The sequence below is a fragment of the Meles meles genome, chromosome 20, assembly GCF_922984935.1.
Source record: "Meles meles chromosome 20, mMelMel3.1 paternal haplotype, whole genome shotgun sequence".
Lineage (NCBI taxonomy): Eukaryota > Metazoa > Chordata > Mammalia > Carnivora > Mustelidae > Meles > Meles meles.
This window is the reverse complement of record NC_060085.1, coordinates 15,706,308-15,731,439: the sequence shown is the minus strand read 5'-3', so window position 1 is coordinate 15,731,439 and position 25,132 is coordinate 15,706,308. Positions and strand designations below refer to the sequence as shown.

Below are 25,132 nucleotides of genomic sequence, written 5' to 3'. Positions count from 1 at the left end.
CATGACCCTGAGATCATGACCTGAGCGAAAGAATTGGACACTTAACTGACTGAGCCTCCCAGGCATCCCCAGAAGGTTACTTTCTAGATCACTTGTCTTGACCGTCCGTGTGAATCAGAATGGCACCAGCGCCGTCAGCTGGTGGACCCTATTTAATTGGCCGAGTGCCCCGTACCATGCACACACACACTCCGTGCCAAGCCTTGACTTAAGTACGCCACTTAGTCTCAGATAAGCCTTAGTACAACCTTATAGGGGAGGCAGGAATTATCCTCAATTATGTGAAAAACCGGAGGTTCAGAGACCGTTTAGAACTAGCCCGACGTTACGCAGCTTGTCAGGAACTGAGCAAACCTCAGAACCCAGAGCCCATGCTCTGGGTCACTCTGAACCCCAGCTGTGTTGATGAAAACAAGGTTGCACATCCCTTTACACACATTTACTGAGATCCCATGAACCCAGAAAAGGTGCACCAGGGCCAGGACTAGGACAAAGTGCCCGGCATGCAACACGGAAGGAGGCACCCCCTCTGAGACGGAGGTGCTCCCCCTCAGGGTGGTGTATGTACAAAGTCAGCCTCTGAGGGCGAGTGCCTCCTTGAACTTGGCTCCGTGGGGGACGGTGTGGATCTTGAAATCAAAGGTCCAAGAGGAATTCAGAGTGGCTGTTCCTGGGGCCTGTCTATCAGCTAGAGTTTATGAAGGACCAAGGGTATGACTGATGGTCTTGAGCCCGTGACATGGGCTCTAGAGGAATTCTGTCCCGAGCACTGATTATCGGACTTGTCTCGATCAATATTTACTTCCGGGAAGTAGACGGAGCCAGGCAGAAATGGTTAAGTGGCAACATGACGTTTATTTCAGTAGAGCTGATAAACATCTGGAAAGCCACTGTGTGGGACCCACCCGAGGGGCTGCCCCGTGGATGCTGACTCGGGAATACCTTCTGGGTTTTTCTGAAAGCTGCAGCCCCAGCATGACCTAAGATGCCTTTTGATTTACAAAACCGTATAGATGGCATCACTGTGCGCGTGTGTGTCCGCCAACACATTTTTGTCCCACTGTCACAACTGCATCATCGCAATGTTGAAAACAGCCATGTAAACATCTGGAGATGGTGTGGGTTTGAGTTTAGGAGACCAGGGGATTTGTTTATCTTTTGTTTATGCTGATTTATTGCATTGCCTGGAACAAGAGCTCAGTTGGTTTCCGCAACTCATCAAATTGTTAAACCAACTTTAGCCAGACCACAACCCAGAAGAGGTTTGCAGGAGGTCCTGGAAACTCCCAGGACTTCAAGGCCAGAAACGCACAGCAGGTTGGCAGGAATTCCAGGAGGACACTCATGGCCGAGCCTGGCACTTTCCAGCATACTGGGGAGGCCCAGATGGTTGGTGTGCCTCATTGCCACCGTCAGGGGCTCTGTGTGCTGTTTCTGCTCTTTCTTGGCCTTGGAATGAGAAAGAAGAAGGTTTGGGGTGGGGAGATGCTCAGGAGACTGAGTGCCTTGGTTAGGAGCCTCTGCCTTTCCTTCCTGCGAGAGTGAGGAGGGAGGCAAAACTCCTGCGGCTGGTCCACCCATGGAGGCCTCCTTCCTGTTGCCCAGGCCAGGGCTTCTTGCCCCTTGATTGTCCCCCTTTGTCCCCAGCAGAAGAAACAACCATCCAAACCAAAGCCATGACTCCAAGTGCGCTTGTGGGGGCGGGGTTTGCATTCATCATACACCGTGATGTCGATCTGTCTGCACATCTGGGTCCCACTAAATTCCTCCCAGTCAGGAATCCGTTTTATTCCTCCATCTTCCCACACCCACCATGGTTTCTGACACATTCCAGGCCCTTTGTAAGTCTTTATCCTAATCTGAGGAGGCAGCCTCTTGCCCAAAGTGGCCCAAGAACCAGAGACACCATCCAATGGCACAGCCCATTGGAGGGGGCAGGTGGATATGCCTTGGTGGGGGCACCCGGGAGAGTGGCTGTCCCAGGCAGTCGATGAGGGGAAGAGCGTGAGAAAGAAAAGCAGGAGACCTTCTCAAGCCTAGAGAGTGACTGTCAACAGCAGCCACGCAAAGCCAAAGCCTTAGCAAGGGCAGCGACAGCCATCAGAGCCCCAACCAGCGCCCAGGACCCTCATCTTATCCTCCACAGCAGGACCTGACCACAGTGGGCCCACGCTGCAAAAAATAAAATAAAATAAAATAAAATAAAAAATAAAAATAAAAACAATCTCTAAAGGTGGGAAGCAGAGAGGTATTACCTTGAACCTGATTGTCTGCTCCCAAAAACCCTGTATTCAAACCCTCTCACTACTTTGTTGTGTTGTTGTTGTTTTTTTAAGATTTTTTCTGTTTTTTGAGAGAGAGAGATCATGAGTAAGGGGGAGGCGCAGATGGAGAAGCAGACTCCCCACTGAGCAGGGAGCCTGACGCAGGGCTCCATCCCAGGACCCCAGGATCATGACCTGAGCTAAAGGCAGACACAACTTACTGAGCCACCCAGGCACTCCTACTCTGTTTCTCCTTTGCTCAAGAGTATCAGATAGGCAGGCACCTGGGCTTCCTGCTCAGCGGGAAGCCTGCTTCTCGCTCTCCCATTCCCCCTGCTTGTGTTCCCTCTCTCACTGTGTCTCTATCAATTAAATAAATAAAATCTTTTTTTAAAAATAATAATAATTTTTAAAATATACCAGATAGGCTCAAACTAGACCTAGAGTAGACTAGAAGGAGTCTCCAGGGGTGTCTTTCCATGGCTTGATCACAGACATCCTATGCCATGGGATGAAGAATGCGGGCTGCCCTGGACCTGAGGAGTGCCCAGCTGGCCTTCTGTGACCATGTTTGTGAGCACTGACCACTTTAGGCTGCCCAAAGCACACAGCTCAGCTGGGTTCGAGAGCTCGATTCACATTCATCTCTACCAAACAAATCTTGTTTTTCAGTGTTCCATTTTGCACACTCTTCTTTATTTTTAATTTTTTTGATAGTACAATACAGCTGACCCTTGAACAACGTGGGTTTGAACTGCATGGGTCCACTTATACACAGATTTTTTTTTCCAATAAATACAATATAATACCGTAAAAGGATTTTCTCTTCCTTATGATTTTCTTTTCTTTCTTTTTTTTTTTTAAGATTGTATGTATTGGACAGAGAGAGAGCAAATGTGAGCAGGGAGAGGAACAGAGGGAGAGAGAGAAGCAGGCTTTCCACTGAGCAGAGAGCCCAGCATGGGGCTTGATCCCAGAACACCAAGATCATGACCCAAGCCAAAGGCAGACACCCAATCAACTGAGCCACCCAGACGCCCCTCCTTATGATTTTCTTAATAACAATTTCTTTTCTCTAGCTGACTTTATTATAAGAATACAGTACCTCATACATATGATATACAAAATACATATTAATCGGCCATGTTAACTACTCTAACTAGTTAAGTTTGGGGGGAGGAGTCAAAAGTTACATGAACACTTTCAACTGTCGGAGGGAGTCAGAGCCCCTCACCCCTCATTGTTCAAGCGTCAACCATACTACCCTGTCATACCTGGTATTGGTGCCCCATCACTTCCTGGAAATATACAAAATAATTTTGTCCCTCTCGGAGTTTCATCCTCATAGTCATGGTAGAGAAACAACATCTCTGTTGTCTCCTGCAGCCTGTTCCTCTTTTTATATCATTTCTGCAAGGTCCAATGGCCCTGGGGATACCAGTCCCACCAGTGAATAGTAACCTGTCCAACCGTATGGTTCCCGTTAGCCAGGGCAGACTGCTAGCCAGCTGTCTTATGCGTCCCCCTCCAGCTTTTCGAAGGTGTGGTCACTTCCTCTGAAAATACCAGACGGACGAGTATCTTTAGAACCCATGGGCCTCTGGGTAATTGTGACTCAACTAAGGTAGATGAACAGGAGTTTCCAGCTTGTTACCCCGTAGGTTTCCATTAACCGGTCTGAGTAAATGCTGGTTGGGGAAGCAGCCATATGGCTTCTTCCTATAGACCCCCAGAAGCTACCCGGAGCCCTTAACAAAATGTTGACTTCATTCTGTTTTTGTCTTTTTGGGTAACTCAAGCTCTGTGAGTCTGACATTTGTCCTGGCAGAGTTGACCCATATGGTGGCCTCTTATTCCCATGGAGCCCATTTTGATTTTAAAGTAAGGAATCTCAGGGATGCCTGGGTGGCTCCGTCAGTTAAACATCCGGCCCTTGATTTCAGCTCAGGTCGTGATATCAGGGTCGTGAGATCGAGCCCGTGTCTGGCTCTGCATTTAAGATTCTCTCTCTCTCTCCCCCTGCCCCTCCCCATCCCACTGACACACGCAGGTGTGTGCGCACGCGCACACACACTCTATTTAAAAAATAATAAGTAAATAAAAATAAATAAATAAACTAAGTAAGTAAGTGAGAAATTTCTATTTACAGACGCCACAAAAGTCATTAGGGGCCTTCTCGAACGCCACAAAAGTCATTAGGGGCCTTCTCGAAACTTCAGTCCGTAAGCTAATCCCGTCAAGGGTTTCCAGTGTCAATAAGTATAAAATAGTGAAAGATTGTCCTTTTGCTGGGGGGGGGGGGGGGGAGTCTTTTCAAATCTCCAGCTCAGGTATTTATTACAGGAAGGAAACATGTGCCGCGTTGTAGAGACAATAGGGATTTTCTTGCCGCAGGAAACGATCCATTAGGTCCCTAGCCTTGAGCAAATCCTTGGAGCCTCTCCGAGGTCTCTTTCAGCTGTAATTAGTGACATTCGCTCCTCTCCTGCTCCTCCTGCTAAGGGTAGGATAAGGCCACTTGTCAGAGCACACAGAGTCGCTGAGTAAAATCTGTCTCTATGAGCACATGCCTTAGGCAGCGTGGGAATTTACTGTGTCTACCCTGAAAGCCAACCAAAACTGTGGAAAAGAAGCCATATCAAGTGACTAACAAAGGGGATGTATCTGCAGAACTGGAAAGCTGGACCCCTGCGGTGTGTGAGCACAGAGGCCAGAGTCCTCCAGACATGCCCCGCGGAACAAGATCTGTCTTGCCCCAGAATCAGGATCGTTTTCCCCAACAAACTCCACTCTCTGTTTTGGCTCAAGGGCTCACTCTCCCTTGATCATTCTACAGTGACCTTCAAAGGAAATAGGAACCGTAAAACCACAGGACCATTCCACGTGCACCAGAATGGCTAAAATGAGAAAGACTGGCAACACCAAGTGTTGACAAGAACGTGGGGCACTGGAACCCGGACACACAGTTGGCAGACGGTGCAACCGTTGCAACCAAGGTGCAACCATGTGAGAGAACGAGCTGACAGAAATTTTCCTCCTAGGTAATTACCCTAGAGAAACGAAACCAGAAGTCTATTCAGAGATCCATAGAAGAACATGTATACAGCAGTTTTACTCGTCATTGGAAATAACCTAAATCTCCATCAATCTAGGAACAAACAAGTGTGGTAAATTCATTCTGTGGAACTCCACTCCGTGATGACAAGGAAAAAGCAACTGATATCCACAACAACATAGACGAGCCTTAAATACATTTTTTCTGAGGGGAATAAGCCACACAGGGGGGAGTACATACCATATGATTCTGTTCATAGGAACTTCGAGAACAGGTGAACTCTGCAGTGATAGAAATCAGAAAGTGATGGCCTTCATGGGGCATGACTTGATGTCAAACTGACTTGACCACAAAGGAACACAAAGAAGTTTACTGGGATAATAGGAATGTTCTAGATCTTGCCCTGCATGTTAAATACAGTGGGTATAAAAAGTTGACAAAACTCATCACACTGAGCACTTAAGGTCTGTGCATTTTATTATATGTAAGTTACATGACAAGAAGAGTCAAGGAAAGCTACAGCCAGTGGTTAGCAGGTTTGGGAGTAAGAGTGCTACTAGCGAGCTGTGTGACTTGGGAGAAGTCACATTAGCTTTCTAAGCTTCAGATTTGTAGTTTATAAAAATTGACAGGATTAAGGCAGCATTACCTTAAACAAATCTAAATTTTGAACTTCGCAAAGGAGAGGTCCTTTTGTGGTTGCAGACCATCACTGGAGTACAGTGTGGGTGGTAAAAACAGGTCCTCTGTCAATATTTGAAGAACTGTCCTTGGACTACAGCAAGTCAGACAAATGTGGTGCATTTCTAATGAACATCGAGGGACCGCTTTGCTCTCATCTTGGGATCAGATGGCTGTTGGTAAATTTTTGCAGAGGGGGCATCATCCATATAAGAGTTTCGAGAAGCCAGGCCCAGGGTTCCCATGGTTTCTTGTCTCTTCTCCACAGCCACGGGCTGGAGAAGAGGAAACTGGGGTCCACAGAGGTCAGAAAGGGCTCAGTCTTTGTAATCTTAGTCCCACCATCTCCTGGTGTTTGCTTCCCTGGCAAATAGGGGTGAGGATTGTATTTTTATATTGTATTGTATATTTATTCCCAAATCATCACCCCCTCTTTGGGGGGAGGATTAGATTTGCTGCCTCACTGGCTACAGGCTTGGCCGCGTGAGTTTGCTTCTACCAATGAAATATGAGCAGAAGTAAGCGTGCCCCTTCCAAGCAGAAGCTTCATCACCCATCCTGTGGTTCACCTTTCAAACTCTGTCAGGAGACTGACTTGTCACAGAGCCTTCTCCTTCAGCCCAGATCTCAGAATTAAAAAGACGTAGGATGCCTGGGTGGCTCAGTTGGTTAAGCATCTGCCTTTAGCTCCCATCCTGATCCCAGGATCCTGGGAATGAGTCCCATGTCAGGCTCCCTGCTCAGCAGGAAGCCTGCTTCGCCCTCTGCCCCTCCCTCCACTCGTGTGCTCTCTCTCTCTCTCTCAAATAAATAAAATCTTTTTAAAAAAAAAGAAGAAGAAGAAGAAAACTAAAAAGGCAAGCCCCAGTGCCACAGCCAACTCACAATGGATATGTAAAGGTGAATGAAGAATGAATCTTGGTTGTTCTAAACCTTCAGATTTGGGGACCATTTGTTACTACAGCATAACAGCCTGAGCTGACTGACACATGCCCTCTCAAGCACGTCATGAGGATTAATAAAGTAACACATCAAGGGGTCTCGACCACGTGCAAGATACGCATGTTATGGAGATCCCTGAAATTCACTTTCTGATGGGAAAAACAGACAACTAATTGGAAAATGAGGGCTTCCTATTAAAGAGGGATTCACGTCCTTCTTAAACCACACTGTCATGGCATTTAGAACATTTCTAAAAACATAAATTCCAAGGGAAATGGTACACGGAAAGGAAATAATATTCTGACATTTCCCAGCATGGGACGTAGAGGGGTAACTGATTCAGCAGACCTGAAAGTACAAAGTCTAATCCCATCGTGGGAGACATCAAGAAGAAACTTTCCAAGGCAGGAATTGGCAACACATCACCTTCAGAACAAGGGCGACAAGTGGGAGAAGCCACTCCAGCCCCAGATCCACCAAGCAGCCCAGGAACACTCCTCCCAGTTTTTTTCCCCTTGAGTAGGGAAGTTTTTGAACCAAAGATCCCAGTTGCACTGAAGGTAAACGTGCTGGACACAGGCGGCTTGAATAAGGTCAATGGGCTGGACTCTCCAGGCCCCATCCTGCTTCCTTCATGGGAAGCCCTGAGTGTGTTTCCTCTGTTTGGTGGATGGCAGGCTCTTGCTCTGGGGGAATCCAACCAACTCAAGAGAAGAGGTTGAACACGTAGATGTTACAGGTTCCTCAGGAAGCAGTCTGATCACATCACCCTCCAGAGAAGCTCGGTCAGCAAGCAAGAGGTATTCCAAATCGTGTGTGGCGCCCCACGCTTGGCTCCTCTCCTGGGGTAACCACAGTTACGGATTTGTTGCATTTCTCTCCAGATCTTGTTTCTCTTCATTTCCATACATAAGTATATACATGTAGAAATAGCAGTTACTTTTGATGCCGAGATTGTATAATCGGGTGGTGTCATAGTCAACATTTGTTCTACACTTGCTGTTTTAGTCAACACTGTATCTTGGAAGTTCTTAGACTGGTATATTTAGATCTCCCTCTTTCTTTTTTTTTTTTTTAAGATTTTATATATTTATTTGAGAGAGAGAGCGCTTGCACATGCACGTGTGCATAAGCAGGGAGTAGCGGCAGATGGAGAGGGAGAGGGAGAAGCAGGCTCCCCACTGAGCAGGGAGCCTGACGTGGGGCTCCATCCCAGGACCCTGGGATCATGACCTGAGCCGAACGCAGGTGCTTAACCGACTGAGCCACGGAGGCGCCCTTAGATCTCCCTCTTTCTTTCTAACTGCTAGGTAACATTCCGTCCATGAATGTTCCGCAGAGTATTTAACCCTTCCCGTATTATGTGGTGTCTGGTTTGCCACAGTTCCAGAGCTGCAGTGCAAACATGGGCTTGTATTCCCCGGTCATACCGCTGGGGTCCCAAGGATGCAGCCTTTCAATGTCACCCTCTACACTGTGTTTTTGGTTTTGTTTTTTAAAGATTTTATTTATTTATTTTACAGAGAGAGAGATCGCAAGTAGGCAGAGACGCAGGCAGAGAGAGAGGAGGAAGCAGGCTCCCTGCTGAGCAGAGAGCCCGATGCGGGGCTCGATCCCAGGACCCTGGGATCATGACCTGAGCCGAAGGCAGAGGCTTACCCCACTGAGCCACCCAGGCATCCCTCTACACTGTGTTTTAATTTGCTTTTCTGCGATGACAAATGATACTGCAAATGATACTAAGAATGCTTTACATTTTGAATTTGTGAACATTTCAGTTTCCCCTTTTTTGTGAACTGCTCAATCCATCTGTGTGACAAATATTTTTTTTTCCCAATGTGTCCCTTGTCCTTCAACATTTCAGTACCTATTGTCAGGCAGGTACTTAAATTTTTCTTCTTTTAGGGTTTGACCTCCACATTTATAAGGATATTCTCTTTGCTTTGAAATACCAGTTTAATTTTATTCTTTCACTAATGGGAGAGATAGTTCTAGCTGAGCCAGGAGTGGTTTGTCTTTTTCTCACTTATTTGAAATACAGCATTTATTAGAGACTAAATTATAATATCGATGGATATAATATCTGTGAATAATAATACTATCTTGGAAGAAATATAATATCTATGAATCTTCTATCCCCACGCTAATGCTATACTGTTGCTAATTACTATTCATAACAGGAGACTGTTTCAATAAACAGTCGTAAATCTCACTTGTTAACTATCACACAGCCACTAAATTACTGGATATTTTCAAAGACGCGTGCCTATGAAAACTGTATGGAAAAATAAGTAAACCTAAAAAATAAAAAAAAAATAAGTAAACCTGTGTAAAGTAATAAGGGAAAAGCTGAGTATAAAATTATATATACTATACTTTTAAGCTGTTGAAAATCATGCATATGAACAAGGACTAAAATGAATTTGAAGAAGTAAAAACGGTTAAATATGGATGGTAGAAATTCAGTCGGTTATTTTTCCTTTTAAATTTCTTCTAGAGTTCTTGTATGTTCTTTTTTTTTTTAAGATTTTATTATTTGAGGGCGCCTGGATGGCTCAGTGGTTTAAGCCGCTGCCTTCGGCTCAGGTCATGATCTCAGGGTCCTGGGATCGAGTCCCACATCGGGCTCTCTGCTCGGCGGGGAGCCTACTTCCCTCCTCTCTCTCTGCCTGCCTCTCTGTCTGCTTGTGATCTCTCTCTGTCAAATAAATAAATAAAATCTTTTTTAAAAAAAAGATTTTATTATTTGAGAGAGAGAGATAACAAGCACAAATGGCGGGGGGAGGGGAGAGGGAGAAGCAGACTCCCCACTGAGTAGGGAGCCTGATGTGGGACTCGATCCCAGGACTCTGGGATCAGGACCTGAGCCAGAGGCAGAGGCTTCACCGACTGAGCCACCCAGGTGTCCACTTGCATATTCTCTTAATTATAAAACGTGTTTCCAACGCTCCCCAGCCCCGAGAGGTTTTGTGCTAATTTTTGCCCCTTCACGGAGTGGCTGCTGATCCATGCCTCAGGCTTCTTTTCTCTTCGTGGTTTCAGATAAAATCTACCTGGTTGACCTGAGCAACGAGCAAGCCCTGTCACTCACCATCGAGCCACGGCCCGTTAAGCTTAGCCGCAAGTTTGTCCCCGGCTGCTTCGTGTGTCTGGAGTCCCGCACCTGCACCACCAACCTCACCCTGACATCCGGCTCCAAACACAAGATCTCCTTCCTCTGTGATAACCTGACTCGCCTGTGGATGAACGCGGAGAAAACCTTAAGTATGTCCCTCTGGGTTAGCATGATTCCCCTATCCAGGGCTGGGGCAACTCTCCCTGCTCCCCTATCTTCTTAGTGGGGTCCACTGGGTAGGCTGTAAATAGAACGATCAGAGATGCCCCCCCACCACCACGGTACAGAGTGAGCAACGGACAGGCAGCAGATGGTGAGGTGGAGACGTGCCCTTCCAGGACCAGAGCCTCAGTGGGAATGGGCATCCTTCAGAAGTGCATTGCACTCCCAAGTTCATGCTTGTGTCCTCTGCCCAGCCTTTCAGCATCTCTCCTGAGATCCCCTCCTCCGTGTAGCCTCCCCATCCTCCACTCCCCCCAACCCCGCCTCCACACTCATTGTGCACTTGTCTCCTCTTGCTTGAGACTCAGAGTCTTGAGGTCAAGAATTGTGGCTTGTTCTGGTTTTGGGTTTTTTGGTTTTTTGGGGTTTGGGGGGTTTTTTTTGGTTTTTTTGGTTTTTTGTCCCTTGAGCCCCTGGTAGTGCTGGACATGTATTAGTTACGTACTAAACGTTTGATGAATGAAGGGCAGCAAAACCGCTAGTCCCCTTCCCGCTGGGCTACCGTGACCTCCAGCATGGATGGCCTTAGAGTTTCTACAGCTGCGACAGCTGAGGCCACAGGACACAAGGCAGCTGCCCACTAGGAAGTAGCAGAGCTGGGCTGCAAGCTGATACCTCCCCCAACCCACCCCTGCTCTGACCCCTGCACAAAGCTACCTCCCCACAGTCAGGGACGCCGGGAAGCCGCGTGGAGGGAAAAAACATGTGCCCAGCCCATACTTCGCCTCTGAGACTCAGCCTCAGGAGAGAGGCTGACACACTTCCTTTCAACCCTCAGTACTCCCCAGAAGTTGGTCTGCCAATTCAGGCAGAGTAAGAACCTAAGAGGGCGAGAGGGGCAGTTAGAAAAGGAGTATCAGGGAGCCCGGAGTGGGGGACAGAGCGGGAGAGGAGAGACCAAAGGGAAAAGCAAGAAAGCCTGGGGCAGTCTCTACAGCTGGGAAGGTCACACAGCTGGTCCCCTCCCCACCTGGTACCACGAGCCCCTCTTTTCCAGGCTGCATGGACCCCCGGTACTGCCAGAGGAGGTCCCAATTCCTCCAGGTGCCTGGGGACATCCTCCAGCTGCCTGTGCAGCTGCACGACTTCTCCTGGAAGCTGCTGGTCCCCAAGAACAGGCTGAGCCTAGCGCTGGTACCTGCCCAGAAGCTCCAACAGCACACTCAGGAGAAAGTCTGCAACACGAGCTTTGGCTACCTGGTGGCCAGCGCTGTCCCAAGCCAGGACCTTTACTTCGGCTCCTTCTGCCCCGGAGGCTCCATCGAGCAGATCCAGGTGAAGCAGAACATCTCAGTGACCCTCCGCACCTTTGCCCCCAACGTTCAACGAGAGGCCACCAAGCAGGGTCTGACCGTGTCCTTCATACCGTACTTCAAAGGTAAGGAGGTCTCCCTCTCTCACCACATCTCTCTGACCATTTCTTGGTTGGGCATCCCTCTCATTTTGCTTCTGGGATCATCCACCATTAAGTTGTCAGCTTGAAGAACTGGGAGAGCTGGGTGGGCTGGTCCTCTCACCAGAAATCTGGAAGGTAGTGTGACCTCAGCTGGACTCTGCCATTTACCTAGTGTGGAAAATCCCGGGAGTTAGAAATAAGGCTCTGACCATGGGAGGTGACCGTTGGCAGGCAGCAGAACAAATAATCAAATTCAAGCCTTTTTTGGAAGCAGGCAGGGGCTTAGAGGAGAGCTAAGTAAATATTCCTGACTCCTGGATGTTTAAGGTGGGAGCGTAAAAGTCCCTACCCAGGCATTTTTGTGAGTCGGCTTCTGCAATTCAGAATGTGACGTGGAGTGCACAGAGGAAGGCAGGCTGGGGAGAGATGGGTCTCCAGAGCACCAGGGTCCTGTTCACAGCACAGGGCACAGCCCCTCCCGCAAGGCTGGTGTTGCTGGGCAGTGAGTGGGGTTTAAGTCCCTCGCAACACTGAGCTCTCCGTGGTTGGTTTTCAAAGTCACAGTCGCCATTACAAGTGGCTCAAAGTCAGAGACCATTTAAAAATTGACCAAGACTGGGGCACCTGGGTGGCTCAGTAGTTAAGCATCTGCCTTTGGCTCAAGTCATGATCCCAAGGTTCTGGGATCGAGCCCTGGAATCAGGCTCCCAGCTCAGCGGGAAGCCTGCTTCTCCCTCTCCCACTCCCCCTGCTTGTGTTCCCTCGCTCGCTGCGTCTCTCTCTCTCTGTCAAATAAGTAAATAAATTCTTTAAAAAATAAATTGACCAAGACTTTTATCTGAGGCTTGCTTCATACTTTGTTCCCAGAGACCTGAGTAGGGAGGGAGAAGAATCTTTGGCCATAAGATTAAGGTCAGTCCAGGCTGCCTGATATCCCCACAGCTCCCTGAGAAACTTCTTCTGGGGAGACTTAGAGAACAATATATTACCCTCCTCAGTGCAGAATGTTGGAGTTTCATCTCACCTGAAGGTCAGCTGACGTGTCTGTCGGAGGCCTTCAGCTTTGCATTTCTACCATTCTTCCCAGAACCAGAAGTGGTTTGATCTTGGACATAGAAATCGCTCTGTACCGGTCCCACCGTGGAGCAGAGCATAGGGTAACTCTAAGCATGGAGGGTGTTTCTGAAAGGAAGCTTTTAGCGATAACCTGCATGGCAAACTAGCCTGGGGTTTTGTTGTTGTTTGGTTGGTTGGTTTTGTTCAAAAGACCTGAGCACCTCACCCGAGACTCTAATCTTTGGGCTGACCAATAGTCACTGGCTATGTGTGGCAATTTATATTTAAATTAATAGCAAAATTAAAAATTCAGCTCCTCAGTCACATCGAGCACATTTTGGGTCTTCTACAAGCACACGTGGTGATGGCTACATGCTTGGATGGACAGTGCAGATATAGGCACCCAGGAGATATTGTGGATTGGGTTCCAGACCTCAATAAAGCAAGCGAAATGAGTTTTTTGGTTTCCTGGTGCCTATAAAAGTTCTATTTACAACCATATTGTAGTCTAGTAAGTGTGCAATAGCACTGTCTAAAAAAACAATGCACATGCCTTAATTTTAAAATTCTTTATTGCCAGGTTGCATGGCTCACTCACTTGGTAGAGTACAGCTCTTGATCTCGGGGTTGTAAGGTCAAAGCCCACATTCGATGTAGAGATTACTTAAAAATAAAGTCTTTTAAAGAAAGAAAAAAATTACCTTCCTTACTAAAAAATGCTAACCATCATCTGAACTTTCAGCAAGTTACAATCACCAATCACAGATCACTGTAACAAATACAATAATGAAAAAGTTTGAAATGTCACAAGAATCACCACAATGTGACATAGAGACACGAAGTGGCAGATGCTATTGGAAAGATGGTGCCGGAGACTTGCTTAACATAGGGTTGCCACAAATCTCCAATTTGTGTTTGGGGGAGGAGGCAGAATCTGCAAAGCCAAGTAAAATGGGGTGAGCCTGTGAAGAACTTTTCTGTCGTTGCAGAAAACTCTAGAAAAAGTCTAGACAGGTTAACATCAATTTTGTTAACATCTTTTTTTGTGTGTGAAACATCTTGTGTGGATTCTCTCCCCTTTCCTGCAGAGGAAGCTATTTTCACAGTGACCCCAGACACGAAAGGCAAGGTCTACCTGAGGAGCCCTAACTGGGACCGGGGACTGCCATCCCTCACGTCCGTGTCTTGGAACATCAGCGTGCCCAGCAACCAGGTAGCCTGCCTGACCTTCCTCAAGGAGAGGACCGGCGTTGTCTGCCAGACGGGACGTGCGTTCATGATCATCCAGGAGCAGCGGAGCAAGGCGGAGGAGATCTTCAGCCTGGAGGACGAGGTGCTCCCCAAGCCAAGCTTCCACCACCACAGCTTCTGGGTCAACATCTCCAACTGCAGCCCTGTGAGTGGCAAGCAGCTGGACCTGTTCTTCTGGGTGTCGCTTACCCCAAGGACTATGGGTAAGGGCCTGCAAGGTCTTGTGGGAGGGTGGTGGTGGACAACAAATTGGCAGCTGAAGGGTAGGGGGCAAGCCTGGGAGGCAAGTCAGAAAACATGACCGAGTGTCCATCGATCAGTCAGCATTTGCATTGGTCATGCCGTATAACAAACCACCCAGAACTCAGGGCCTTAAAGACAGTCATTTCTTATTGCTCACACATTGGCTGGGTGATGCGGTGTGAGCTGGGCTTATCCAGGTTCACTCACTCCTGCACCTGTGGGCAGCTGTGGGCGGCCAGAGGACTCTGCTGCTCTTAGCCATGCACTCTCACACATATGGGCATAGCCGCAATCTGCTGGAATAACCAGGTTCCTTGGCTTTCCTCCGCATGCTCCCAGTCACTCCAGCCTGGGCCTTGTTCTCATGGCAGAGGCAGAGAGATCCAAGAGGTTCTGGAGGAAGCACACAAGGTCTCTTGATGTTTGAGTTAGGAACTCCCACCATCCCTTCTACAGAATTCTTTGGGCCTACCAAAGAATCCAAAGGATGGACAGATAGACTCCCCTTTTGGTGGGAGGAGCTGCAGAGTCACATAGTATAGGACATGGTTTGGGGAGAAATGGGGAGAACTAGGGCAATTTTATCATCCATCTGTCACTGTCATTTACTATTAATCTCTCTCTGGCATGGGGGAAGGCTCTTCACTCTGTTCATCTTACATGTCTTAGAGGGTAGATGGTAAAAACTACCTCATAGAAGTATCATCAGGAATTCAAATGTTGGGGATTCGAATGTGGGGACCTGGAAAGTGTGACACAGAACTTGGCAGTGGCAATTTTTTTTTAAGATTTTATTTATTTATTTATTTGAGGGATAGTATGTGTATGCGTGTAGGTGTGTGTGGGTGTGTGTGCGCGTGCAAGCAGGGTGAAGAGCAGAGGGAGAGAGAATCTTAAGCAGACTCTGTGCTAAGAGTACAGAGCCCAACACAGGACTTGGTCTCACAACCCCACGATCATGACCTGAGCCAAAATCAAGAGTCACTCAAGTACCTGAGCTACCCAGGCATCCCTTGGTGTTGGCATTTTTTACTGAGTCCAGGGAAACATGGGAATCCACAAGATGCCCTCGGCGGCAGGCCTTTTGCTCAGAGTTGCAGGATCTGCCCACGGGTCTCCAGTGAGGAAATGCCTGGGTGGCACAGCAGTTGTGGTGGGGTCACATTTGCCTTTATTCCAAGGTAGTCACAGAGTACCCCAGAGTGTTGGAACCAGAAAGGACTGTGGAGGTCACTTCTCCTGGCCCGTTCCCTTCCTGGCGGTCAGAGAGGCTGTGTGTCCGCCCAAGGCCACACACCTGTTAGCATCAAGAGAACTGATGTAAACCAGAAGCCAGGAGTGAGAAGCTCTCCCATACTCTCAGGTTAGGCCCTGGGTTTTCTGACTCTCTAACATCCATTTTCTGTCATTTAGTTCTACTTTTTTTTTTTAAGTTTTATTTCTTTATTTAAGCAATCTCTACACCCAGTGTGAGGCTCAAACTCATGAGCCCGAGATCAACAGTCGCATGATCCATGGGCTGAGCCAAATAGGTGCCCCATTTATTTCTATTTTGATTTCTCTCTTTTTTGCTTTCTTGTGGAACAAGCAAGAACTTCTAAATCCCTGTTTGGCGCAGGGCTCCCTGTTTGATTTATTTCCTCTGTCCTTTGTACAACCGTAGGAAAAGGACAGCACCGATAGAACAACCCTGTCCTTAGCACCCTCACTTCTGACTTTTGCTCCCCTGCTTTCCCCTATAGCCCTCTGCCCTGCTCTCCCATCTAGGCTGTGGCACATGGGTGGACACACCCCTGGGTAGGTCCCAAGTAGCCTTTGGAAGGGAGCCAGTAGGGCTCCCAGTTTGTTTTCGTTCTCTCTCACCATCTAACAAACATCCCCAAGACTCAGTAGATTAGACTGCAGACTTTTTGTTCGCTCCCAACTCTGTGGGTCAGGAATTTGGACAGATATTGCTCTTAGATACGTGGGGCTGCTGCCAGATGCCTCAAACCGCTGGAGGGTGCCAGGGATGGGTCACCCGGGGACAGACTCCTGCTGCCTTGATACTTTCAGCCAGGTTCCTTGGTCCGTTGTCCTCACAGAGTATCCACATGGTTGGCTTGGGCTTCCTCACAAGATGGCGGCCTCAGACTTCTTACATGGTGACTGACTGGCTCTCCCTCAGACAGAAACTACAGGAAGTTGTCAGGCCTCTAAAGGGCTCCAGCACCGGCAAGTCGAGAAGAGTCCAGAAGAAGAGACATAGGCTCCTCTCGCTGTCAGAAGCAGCGTCCGTGTATGGGGAGGGAGGGAAGGGATGGCGTCCATCTCTGGAGACTTGTCTGCCCTAGTTCCTCATCCACCTGACCACCCCCATGTCTCCTCATCCCTCCTCCTTGTGTCTCTGCTCACAGACCTAACTGTCGTCATCATCGCAGTCGTGGGAGGTGGCGCCTTACTGCTGTTTGCTCTCGGACTCATCATTTGCTTTGTGAAAAAGAAGTAGGTGGAATTTCTCAAACTGTCTTTGGCTGACCTGACGCCTCCTTAGATCACCCAGACCAGAGCGGTCGTTAATTACTGACTTCTTTTCTGGCTTCCCATTCCTCTCCCAGGGATCAGTGTTGAATAATATTGCCAGATGTGAGTTATGCTTGGGAGAGGACAGAAGATGTAGCCAGCAACATGTTAGCCTGTGGTTTTTATGCAACTGTCTCAGCATGAGTCCCCTGGGAATCATTTACTGGACACTGGTCATTGGGGATGATCTTAGCAGGAAAATGCTCATGTCAGTCCCTCCAGCCCAGGTCTCTGAACCTGCGTCCTCTGTCACTTGGAGAGCAAATGCATGCCACCTGAGCTGGTTCTCCTCCAGTTTCTTAAACTTTTTTGTGCTTGCTTATTGGGACTCCAGACAGGCGCCAAAAAGCAAGCCCCGTGGGCGAGAGGAAGGAAGACCCAGTTACCTGACTCATCTCACCTTCCACCCCCTCAGGATGACAGCTGCTGTTTTATGACCAAAACGTTGACCTTTTGAGACAGAGTATGGGCTGCCACTAGATTTTATCAATTCTGCACGTAGTTCTGATTAAAGCTGTGAGGAAGAGTGAAATTGCTTTCCTTAGCGCGATTCAGCCTTGCAACAAGCTAAAGATTTTTTTTTTTTTAAACTGGGGCCGTGAGCAAACAACTAAAATTCCCGATCCACAGTGAGACTATCTAGAAACGTCTCTAGTGATCCACCTGTGGCAGATCTAGGGAAAACCTCTTCTCCGTGAAATGGGATTGTGTAAATCCACACAGCGGGGAAAGGACTTCTTTCATTTTATGGTTTCTCTAGGAAACTTTCTTGTCTGTGGTGCGGTCTCTGCCACCCAGATCAGAAAGCATGGTGTCCTCTTCAGGAGCGAAACTGGGTGAGGGGAGGGTCCAGCCCTTGCCTCCGTCTCTAAACTGCCCTGGTTCTGGCCTGAGAAGAATTCTGGCGGAGACAATCGAGGCTCTGTGAAGCACAAAGGGAGGGGTGTCCATCTCAGGGTTTCAGGTGGGAGCCTTTGGAACCCATCATCCTAGCCAGAGATCCAGCGTTACAAGCTGAATGTACTACATTATTTTTATCTCAGAAAAGGACAGGGAGCCTGTCCACAATTAGTGAGCTATCAGTGCATTATAGGGTCCATTATGTTAATTGAGCTAATGTCCTCCATTTGAATCATCAGTCAGCTAAAAGCCAGCGTCCCCTGCTTTTGGCTCATGGAGATGGAGGGCGAAGCTTTGTTTTCCCCCATGGAGAGTGCTAATGCCCGTCCACACTCAAGTCCCAAAGAACATTACAAAGCAAAGGTTAATGGCGTTGCTAGGAGCTCTGGTGGGCCCCAGCCAGAATGTTGTCTTCTTTTGAGCTCTGTTCCTTTATGCAGGCTGTTGTTCCTGGATCCCTCTGCTAATAGTGAGTCCCACTGTCCCCAACTCCAGCTAAAAACCAAGACACAGCCTTGCATCCCGAGTCTCCCTCTGTTCTATCATTTAGAATCCAGATGGGCAGAGCTTGTACCCATGCAAAAGAGGGATGAAACATTAGCTACGGGAAAGACTGCATCCTAGAGGGTTGGCGGGGACGTGACCAAACCAGATGTGGTCGGCCTGGGCCACCATCCTTTCTCGGAGCAAAGACGGGTTGGTTGTCAGCTGTTCCCACCCCTGGATACCCTGTGTCCACTGAAGCAAATCCAAGGGCAGTGTTAAATGTGCCCTCTCTCAACCACATTCTGCTCCCTGTTTCCACTATGAAGACTGGAGACAGAAGATGGTCCCTTCTAAATGCTCCCGCAAAGATGGTAGTTTCAGTTTCGAGGGCTAAGGGATTTGAGGGACCTGGGGAGGTGCATAGGAGAACCCCAAAGGGCCTCAGTTCCAGTAGGGCTATGCAAATGGAGCACAGCTAGATCCTACTCTTCCTGACTCTGTCTTGTTCCCCTTCTCTCAGTAGGAAAAAGAAGGAAAACAAAGGCCCACCTGTAGGCATCTACAATGGCAACATCAACACCCAGATGCCAATGCAGCCAAAAAAGTTTCAGAAAGGTCGAAAGGACAGTGACTCCCACGTGTACGCTGTCATCGATGACACCATGGTGTATGGGCATCTCCTACAGGATTCCAACGGCTCCTTCCTGCAGCCAGAAGTGGACACCTACCGGCCCTTCCAGGGGCCCACGGGGGACTGCCCCCCCTCACCACCCCCCGTATGCTCCAGGGCCCCAACTGCAAAGCTGACCACAGACGAGCCATCCGCTGGCTTCCCTGCTGAGTTTGACAGTGAGCCATATACCTTCTCCCACCCCAAAAACGGGAACACAGATATTCCCTTGCTGGACACCCATGAGCCAGAGGGGCCTGGGGAGTAACTTGGACCCATCCCAAAGACTTTGCCTAAAACAGGGGTCTCAAGCAGAAATCCTAAAGAGGAATTACATGGAAGGAAAAACAGGAGGTTCTTCAGGATGCCACCGACCTCCGAGTCCCAAGTGGACTCATTCCAAAGATGGGATGTTGAAAGTGATGAATTCCGACCTGGATACAATCGTCACAGATCATGTCCTTCTAAACCCGGGTTGAGTTGTAAACCAGCCCGTAATGAGAGGGGAGAGCTGTGAGTCGCCAAGCACGAGGTTGTCAATGAGATCTGGACTTGGATTTGGATTTGGACCTCTTCAGGGCAACAATTCCAATCCCTCGGAGCCCATCTAAGGTCCCTGCTCCCACTGGAGTGCCCTGGATGGAAATGACAGTGTGCCTTATTATTATTATTATTATTATTATTATTATTTATTTGGTGGTCCCACATATTTAAGAAGCCAAATGCAAAACCACATAGCTCTTTTTACCTGATGTGGTGACAGCTCATGCGAGCTGGTTGAATGGCTGGGTTTTGACTTCTACCAACCACTAGATAAACAGGTGCCTGTCCCCTGGAAAGTGGGAATGATTTGCTATGGGTCCAGCCAAAAGAAGGTGTGTCTGTTTTAGGGCTCTGAGAAGCCACTTCCTGGTTCTCTTGCTCTGCCTGTGGTTATTCCACTGCACAGATTTATCTCGAGTCCTAGAAGTAAGAAAAATGTCCTTGAATAGCTGTGTGTGTGGCTGTCCCCTCTCCAGCCATGCTTTGGCATTTAAAAAGAGGAACTTAGAGAGTATTTTCAATGTCTATGTCTCTAGCAATGTCTAAAAGTACACCAGAGAATGGCCACCCTATTCGCTCCTTGTTGCTACTGTAACCAATTACCTCAATCAGGTTGGTTAAAACAACTTAGATTTCTTATCTAAAGTTCTGGAGACCAGAAGGGCAAAGTGGGTCCCACTGGGCTAAATTCAGGGAGTCAGCAGAACTACCTTCCTTCTGGAGGCTCAAAGGGAGAATCGGTTTCCTTGCCCTTTCGAGCTTTTAGAGACTGCTCTTTGGAGCTTTTAGAGACACTCCAGGCCTCCGATGGCTGGTCACACAATGTCATTCACACTGACACAGTCACACTGAGGCCCCTCCTTCCTTCTTTGCCTTCTATGGACCTTTCACTTATAAAGCCCACCCACCCAGGTAATCCAGGAAAATCTCCCCATCTCAAGATCTGTAATTTAATCACACTGACAAGTCCCTTTTGTCACCTAAGGTAACATATCCTCAGGTTGTGGGGGATTAGGACATGGACGTCTTTGGGAACCCATGATTCTGCCTATGACACTGTCCTGCTGCGAGAGAGAGAGAGAGACTGTGAAACGACTCAGCCCACAGGTGTGTGTTTTGTTTGGCCTGCAGAATCTTTTTGAAGAATTCATTCCTAAATTTTAAAATTATGCAATTTTTTTGCATAAAAATCCAGATCAGGAGAGCTGGCCATTGCTAGGGCTCACACTGACTTGGCAACAGCAGGTGGGGCTCCTGGTTCCCCCAGTTCGCCCCAGGCCTCACCACTCCCTCTCGCCTCCCTCACTGATGCTGAGTGTGGCTACTGATCACTGCCCCTGCCACCTCCAGCCCTGGGATAGTTGATTTGTTCATAATGAAATGGAAAGTTTGGGCTCCTTATGTGCCTCTTATCACAGGAGAAGACGGGCATCGAGGCTGGTGTGTTTCAGGAAAGTGTTTTCTCATACATGGCTCGCATCCCTCTTTTATACTAATGACCAGCTCAGCTCCGGGGAAAGGGAGTGTTTGCCTCTGTGGGCCCTGCTCTCATCCTTGAGGAGAGGGATCATGTTCCAGCTTGTCCGACACGGTCCAAAGGTCAATGTTTCAGTGGCTAAACCTCCTTTAGAGAATAAATGTGCTCCATCGTGTTCAGTGAATTCGCCTTGGAGACGCACTGCCCGGACTTGCTTGCCTGTGCTACTTTGCTTCCAAGAAAAGGAGTTTTGCAATCTCCTAAATGGTGTGTGTTCCGAGGCCTCTCGAACTCTTTCCAGAAGGAAGAGTTTGTTGTTTGGCTGACACCCTGGGTGCGGCCCCTGGCACCTTTCCCTTTTAAAAGGCGGGCTCCTGCCCAGTTACCTTCAGTCTTTTGACATCGCTCCCTTTCCACAAGGAGGGCTGGGCCTTCCTCCCATTGTATCATTGTATCATGACTTACAATCACGGTTGGAGTCCTGGCCCCCATGCTCTGCATCCCACGGCCACAGAGCGTGACGCGCCACCCTTGACCTGGTTGACGTCACACGCTCTGCCTTTGCTTACAAGGGCCCCTTGGGGCCATTTGCTTTGAACCAAGAGCTCAAAACTCCAGGACCTGTTGCTGCCTTCCTGAGACCTCAGGAGAATTTAATGTTCTCTGAAGCTATATGTCTCCCCAGAGGAGCCGGTCCAACATCCCTCTGACTCTTTTCTTTAAAGCCCAGACCCCACTTAGGTAAAATACATCAGGGTCACTGACAACCATTGGACACATTGGCAGTCGCCTACGGCGTGCCCTTCCCCGCTGGATCTGTGGATGTCTGGGCTGCCTCCTCGCCCATCCACGATGCTGGTGAGGGAGCCCGGCTCATATAGGACGGGACTCAAAGGCTGCAGTCAGTTTGTGCCCTGCACAAAGTGAAGGGAAAGTCTCAGGAAGAGTGCGGAGAAGGGAGCATAAGCCCTTGGGAACATGACCTTGGTCAAGGTTAGAGGACTGGTTTGTGTGGCTCTTCAGTGCTTAACTGGGAATAATTTATTTCATTGTAGATACTTTTTAGGTGCCATTTTATTCATTTCCTACACTTTTTTAAATAAACAAATGTACAGGAAGGAAAAATGGGCATCGAGTTGTTTAAATGCTTTGACTATTTGTCCCCTGGTTCAGCTGAGGCCCCAGTTTATCACGACAGGCTCAGCAGGGGCTCAGCTGACACTGTCTTTTCTGGGTGTTTATGGTACCAGATGCTGGGCTTTGGGCTTGCAGTGGGTAACTCAGGGGCCAGAGCCTGTTCTGTTCCCTTGTTGAGACTCCGTGAGCCTCTCTGTGTGACCCCTCCTGACACCCCCCTAGAGGTCTTAGGCCACCCTTGCCATCGACTGAAATGGAGCCCTAAGTCCCATGCAGGTCACCAACCACCAGAACAGAAGCAAAGGGGGACTGGGGGGAGAGGGAAGCTCCAATGGATCGCCCGCCATTAACCTTGCCCTTGGAGAAGAGACCCAGTTGTACTGAGGAGACAGGATATTGTTGCATAACAAACACCCCACACTTTAGTAACTTAGGAATGATCTTTATTTTGCGTGCAAATCAGAATAGAACTCATCAGGAATGGCTTACCTCCCTGGGCACTCAACTAGATTCTCCTTGCAAGATGGTGGCATCACACAGCTGGCGAGTCCACTAGCCGCCAACCAGGAGCTTGGATTCCTCCTCCTTTGGACCATTCTCCAGGACTTCAGGGGCTTTTTCACAACACAGTGACTGTGTTCCAAGAGAGTGTTCTCAGAGAAGAAGCCGGCATGGCATCCCTTCCATCCTAGTCTCTGGGCACATTCAACACAGAGCCCGCCAACTTTTAAGGGAAGGAAGCAAAGACCCCGCGTCTCAGTGGGAGAGGGGTCAAAGAGTTTGCTGCCATCTGCCTGAGTGGGGCTAGGGGGGACCAGAGCCAAGTGTCCCAGCCCCTGGTTGGCACCAACCAACGCTTGTTTTCTTGATCACCACATTCACATCTGAGCCACTTCTAACCTCTGTGGTTACCCTTTCTCCTGGACTGCAAGATTCAGTCTTTGGGCTTCTGGCCTTTTCTCTCAGCACACTGCCTCTTGGGGTTCTAACCGTGTCTTCTATTCTAGGATGAGATGGTCTCCAAACCCTAGCTGATACCTCCCCGCGTGCCAGACCCACATCTTCAGTAGCCTGCTGGATTCATCAGGTCACATGTCCCCGTGTGCCCCAAACCTGACCCCTCTAGAGGCAGAGTCATTCCTTCCTCATCCTCTTGCACTAAACCTTTAACATGAGTTCATTTCCTGACTCTGTCCCTACTAGCTGGGTGGCCTTGAGTTGGGTTCTGTTTCTCAAATGTCTACACAAGAGTAAATCATCCAAGGTCATGTCCATCTCCAAAATGCTAGGACTATTCCAGTCCTACCCAGGCCCAGATATTAAATCAAACTTTGGTTCGCCCCTGTCACTCACCTTGATTGCTTTAGATCCTTCTCCTTGACCCTCCCACTCCATCCTGCCATACTTCATCATGTAATCCCCTTGTGACCTCTGTGCCTCCAGGTTTGTCCCTTGGAATAAAGTCCTGGATCTCCTGCTGCAGTTTGGGCACCTACAGTTTCCCACCCGGTCCTCCTGAGCTCTCCGGACCTCTTCCTCCCTTGAACCCATGACCTCAGAGCTCCATCCCAATGGCACTCAAAACCTTCAGGGGGACATCATGGGCACTCCTGCCCGATTATTGGCTCATGCCACTGTTCCTGGACAACCCTCTACTAGAAGTTGCGCTACCTAACCCCCCTTCCCTATGAAAATCCTTCCAGCATTTCAGAAACGCCTACCTACCACTTCCTCCAAGAAGTCCTCCAGCTCCACCAAGCTCTCCCTCTAAACAGCAGTCATCCTTAGGATGCCTGACACTTGGCACTGAGGTACATCAGTTTCATTAGTTGGAAGTTTGTATTTGCCTGCGTCTTGCTCAGCACGGTTGTACTTCTCTCGGAGGTAGGAGTCCATGTTTTTGCACTTGGTTCACCCTCCTCACGCTGCCCAGCACAGCAGGTGCCCAGCAGTAACATCTGCTACGTTCACGGTCAGAATAGAGACGTAACTGTACTCCGGCGGGGACATCAGGCAGGTATCCTACAGGAGACAGCCAGACGGAGGGAAGGAATTTGATGCCAGCCAAATACTGTATGCTAGAAGCTTCCAAGCCTTCTCTTGCAGCAGCCTCTGATGACTGCAGCGGCACTGTTCCATCTCTGGTTTACTGGTGTGAAAAGGAGAGCTGGTGAGATGGAGTCACTTGCCCAAGGACGCAACATGCGAGAGGTGGGATGGCAAATGTATAGCCTTTCCTCCTGCTCGGTGGCTCCGTTTGGCCCCGGGGGCATGGCTTCTGGGATCCGGAGATGAGGTAAGCGGCCGCCAAAGTGGCTCAGGGCTCCCATGGGATCCTTTCTTCCCTTCCTCCCTGCCGTCTTTTCTCCTTCCTCCAGGAGGCCTTGAACTTTGGGAGAAGCAGCCTCAGGGACACTGCCCCCACCCATAGGCTCTCTCTGGTCTTAGAGTCAACAGCTCCTCCCCAGGTCAGGGATGCCTGCGAATCTGGTGGTAGAGCCACAGAGCATAGCACCTGCAGCCCTCCAAATCCTGCCAAATCCAGCTCCCAACACTCAGCCCTGCCCCCAGCCACACCCGCTGCGTGGTTTCCAAGATTGCCGCCAGAAAGCACCAGACAGAGGTCCCTCCGCCCGAGCTTTACTCCAGAGGGAAGCGAGCAATTCCCTACCCTAGGACTCACTGTTCTCTGTTCGGGGGTTCATGGGATTGCTTTTTGGCTTTAAAGGTGCTTATGAGGGGACGCCTGGGTTGCTCAGTCGGTTAAGCGTCTGTCTTCAGCTCAGGTCATACTGGGATCAAGTCCCGCATCAGGCTCCCTGCTCAGCAGGGAGCATGTTTCTCCCACTGCCCCTTCCCCCTGCTTGTGCTCTCCCCCCGGCCCCACTCAAATTAATAAAATCTTTAAAAATAATAATAAAATAAAATAGAATCTTTCAAAATAAAAAGGGTGCTTATGAGAAAACACAAAGATACGGAACTCAATCTAATCTCCCAACTCCCTCCTTTTCTCTGGCCTCTTAAGACCCTGTTGCCGATCCACGAGCCACAGAGCTGAGACCATACGGCCTCTTGGCCAACCTCTGATGGAGGTAATTACCTGGAGCTAAACTGTGGTCATTTCAGACCCAG

General features: G+C 48.9%; 1 protein-coding gene across 4 annotated transcripts in view; it reads left to right on the top strand.

Annotated features, from left to right (window-relative positions):
• CDCP1 (CUB domain containing protein 1) overlaps positions 1-24,766 on the top strand; it is a 67,380-nt gene extending 42,614 nt beyond the window's left edge. For 2 of the 4 annotated variants that reach the window (XM_045991621.1, XM_045991623.1), the window contains exons 5-9: positions 9,985-10,206; positions 11,277-11,657; positions 13,820-14,185; positions 16,622-16,709; positions 18,694-21,988. In XM_045991621.1, coding sequence (XP_045847577.1) covers positions 9,985-10,206; positions 11,277-11,657; positions 13,820-14,185; positions 16,622-16,709; positions 18,694-19,111 — 1,475 coding nt within the window. In that variant the 3' untranslated portion in view covers positions 19,112-21,988. Of the gene's footprint in view, positions 1-9,984; positions 10,207-11,276; positions 11,658-13,819; positions 14,186-16,621; positions 16,710-18,693; positions 21,989-23,443 lie in introns of those variants that run through there. The other 2 variants (XR_006816479.1, XM_045991622.1) reach the window with 2 other exon arrangements.
• The last annotated feature ends 366 nt before the right edge of the window (positions 24,767-25,132 follow it).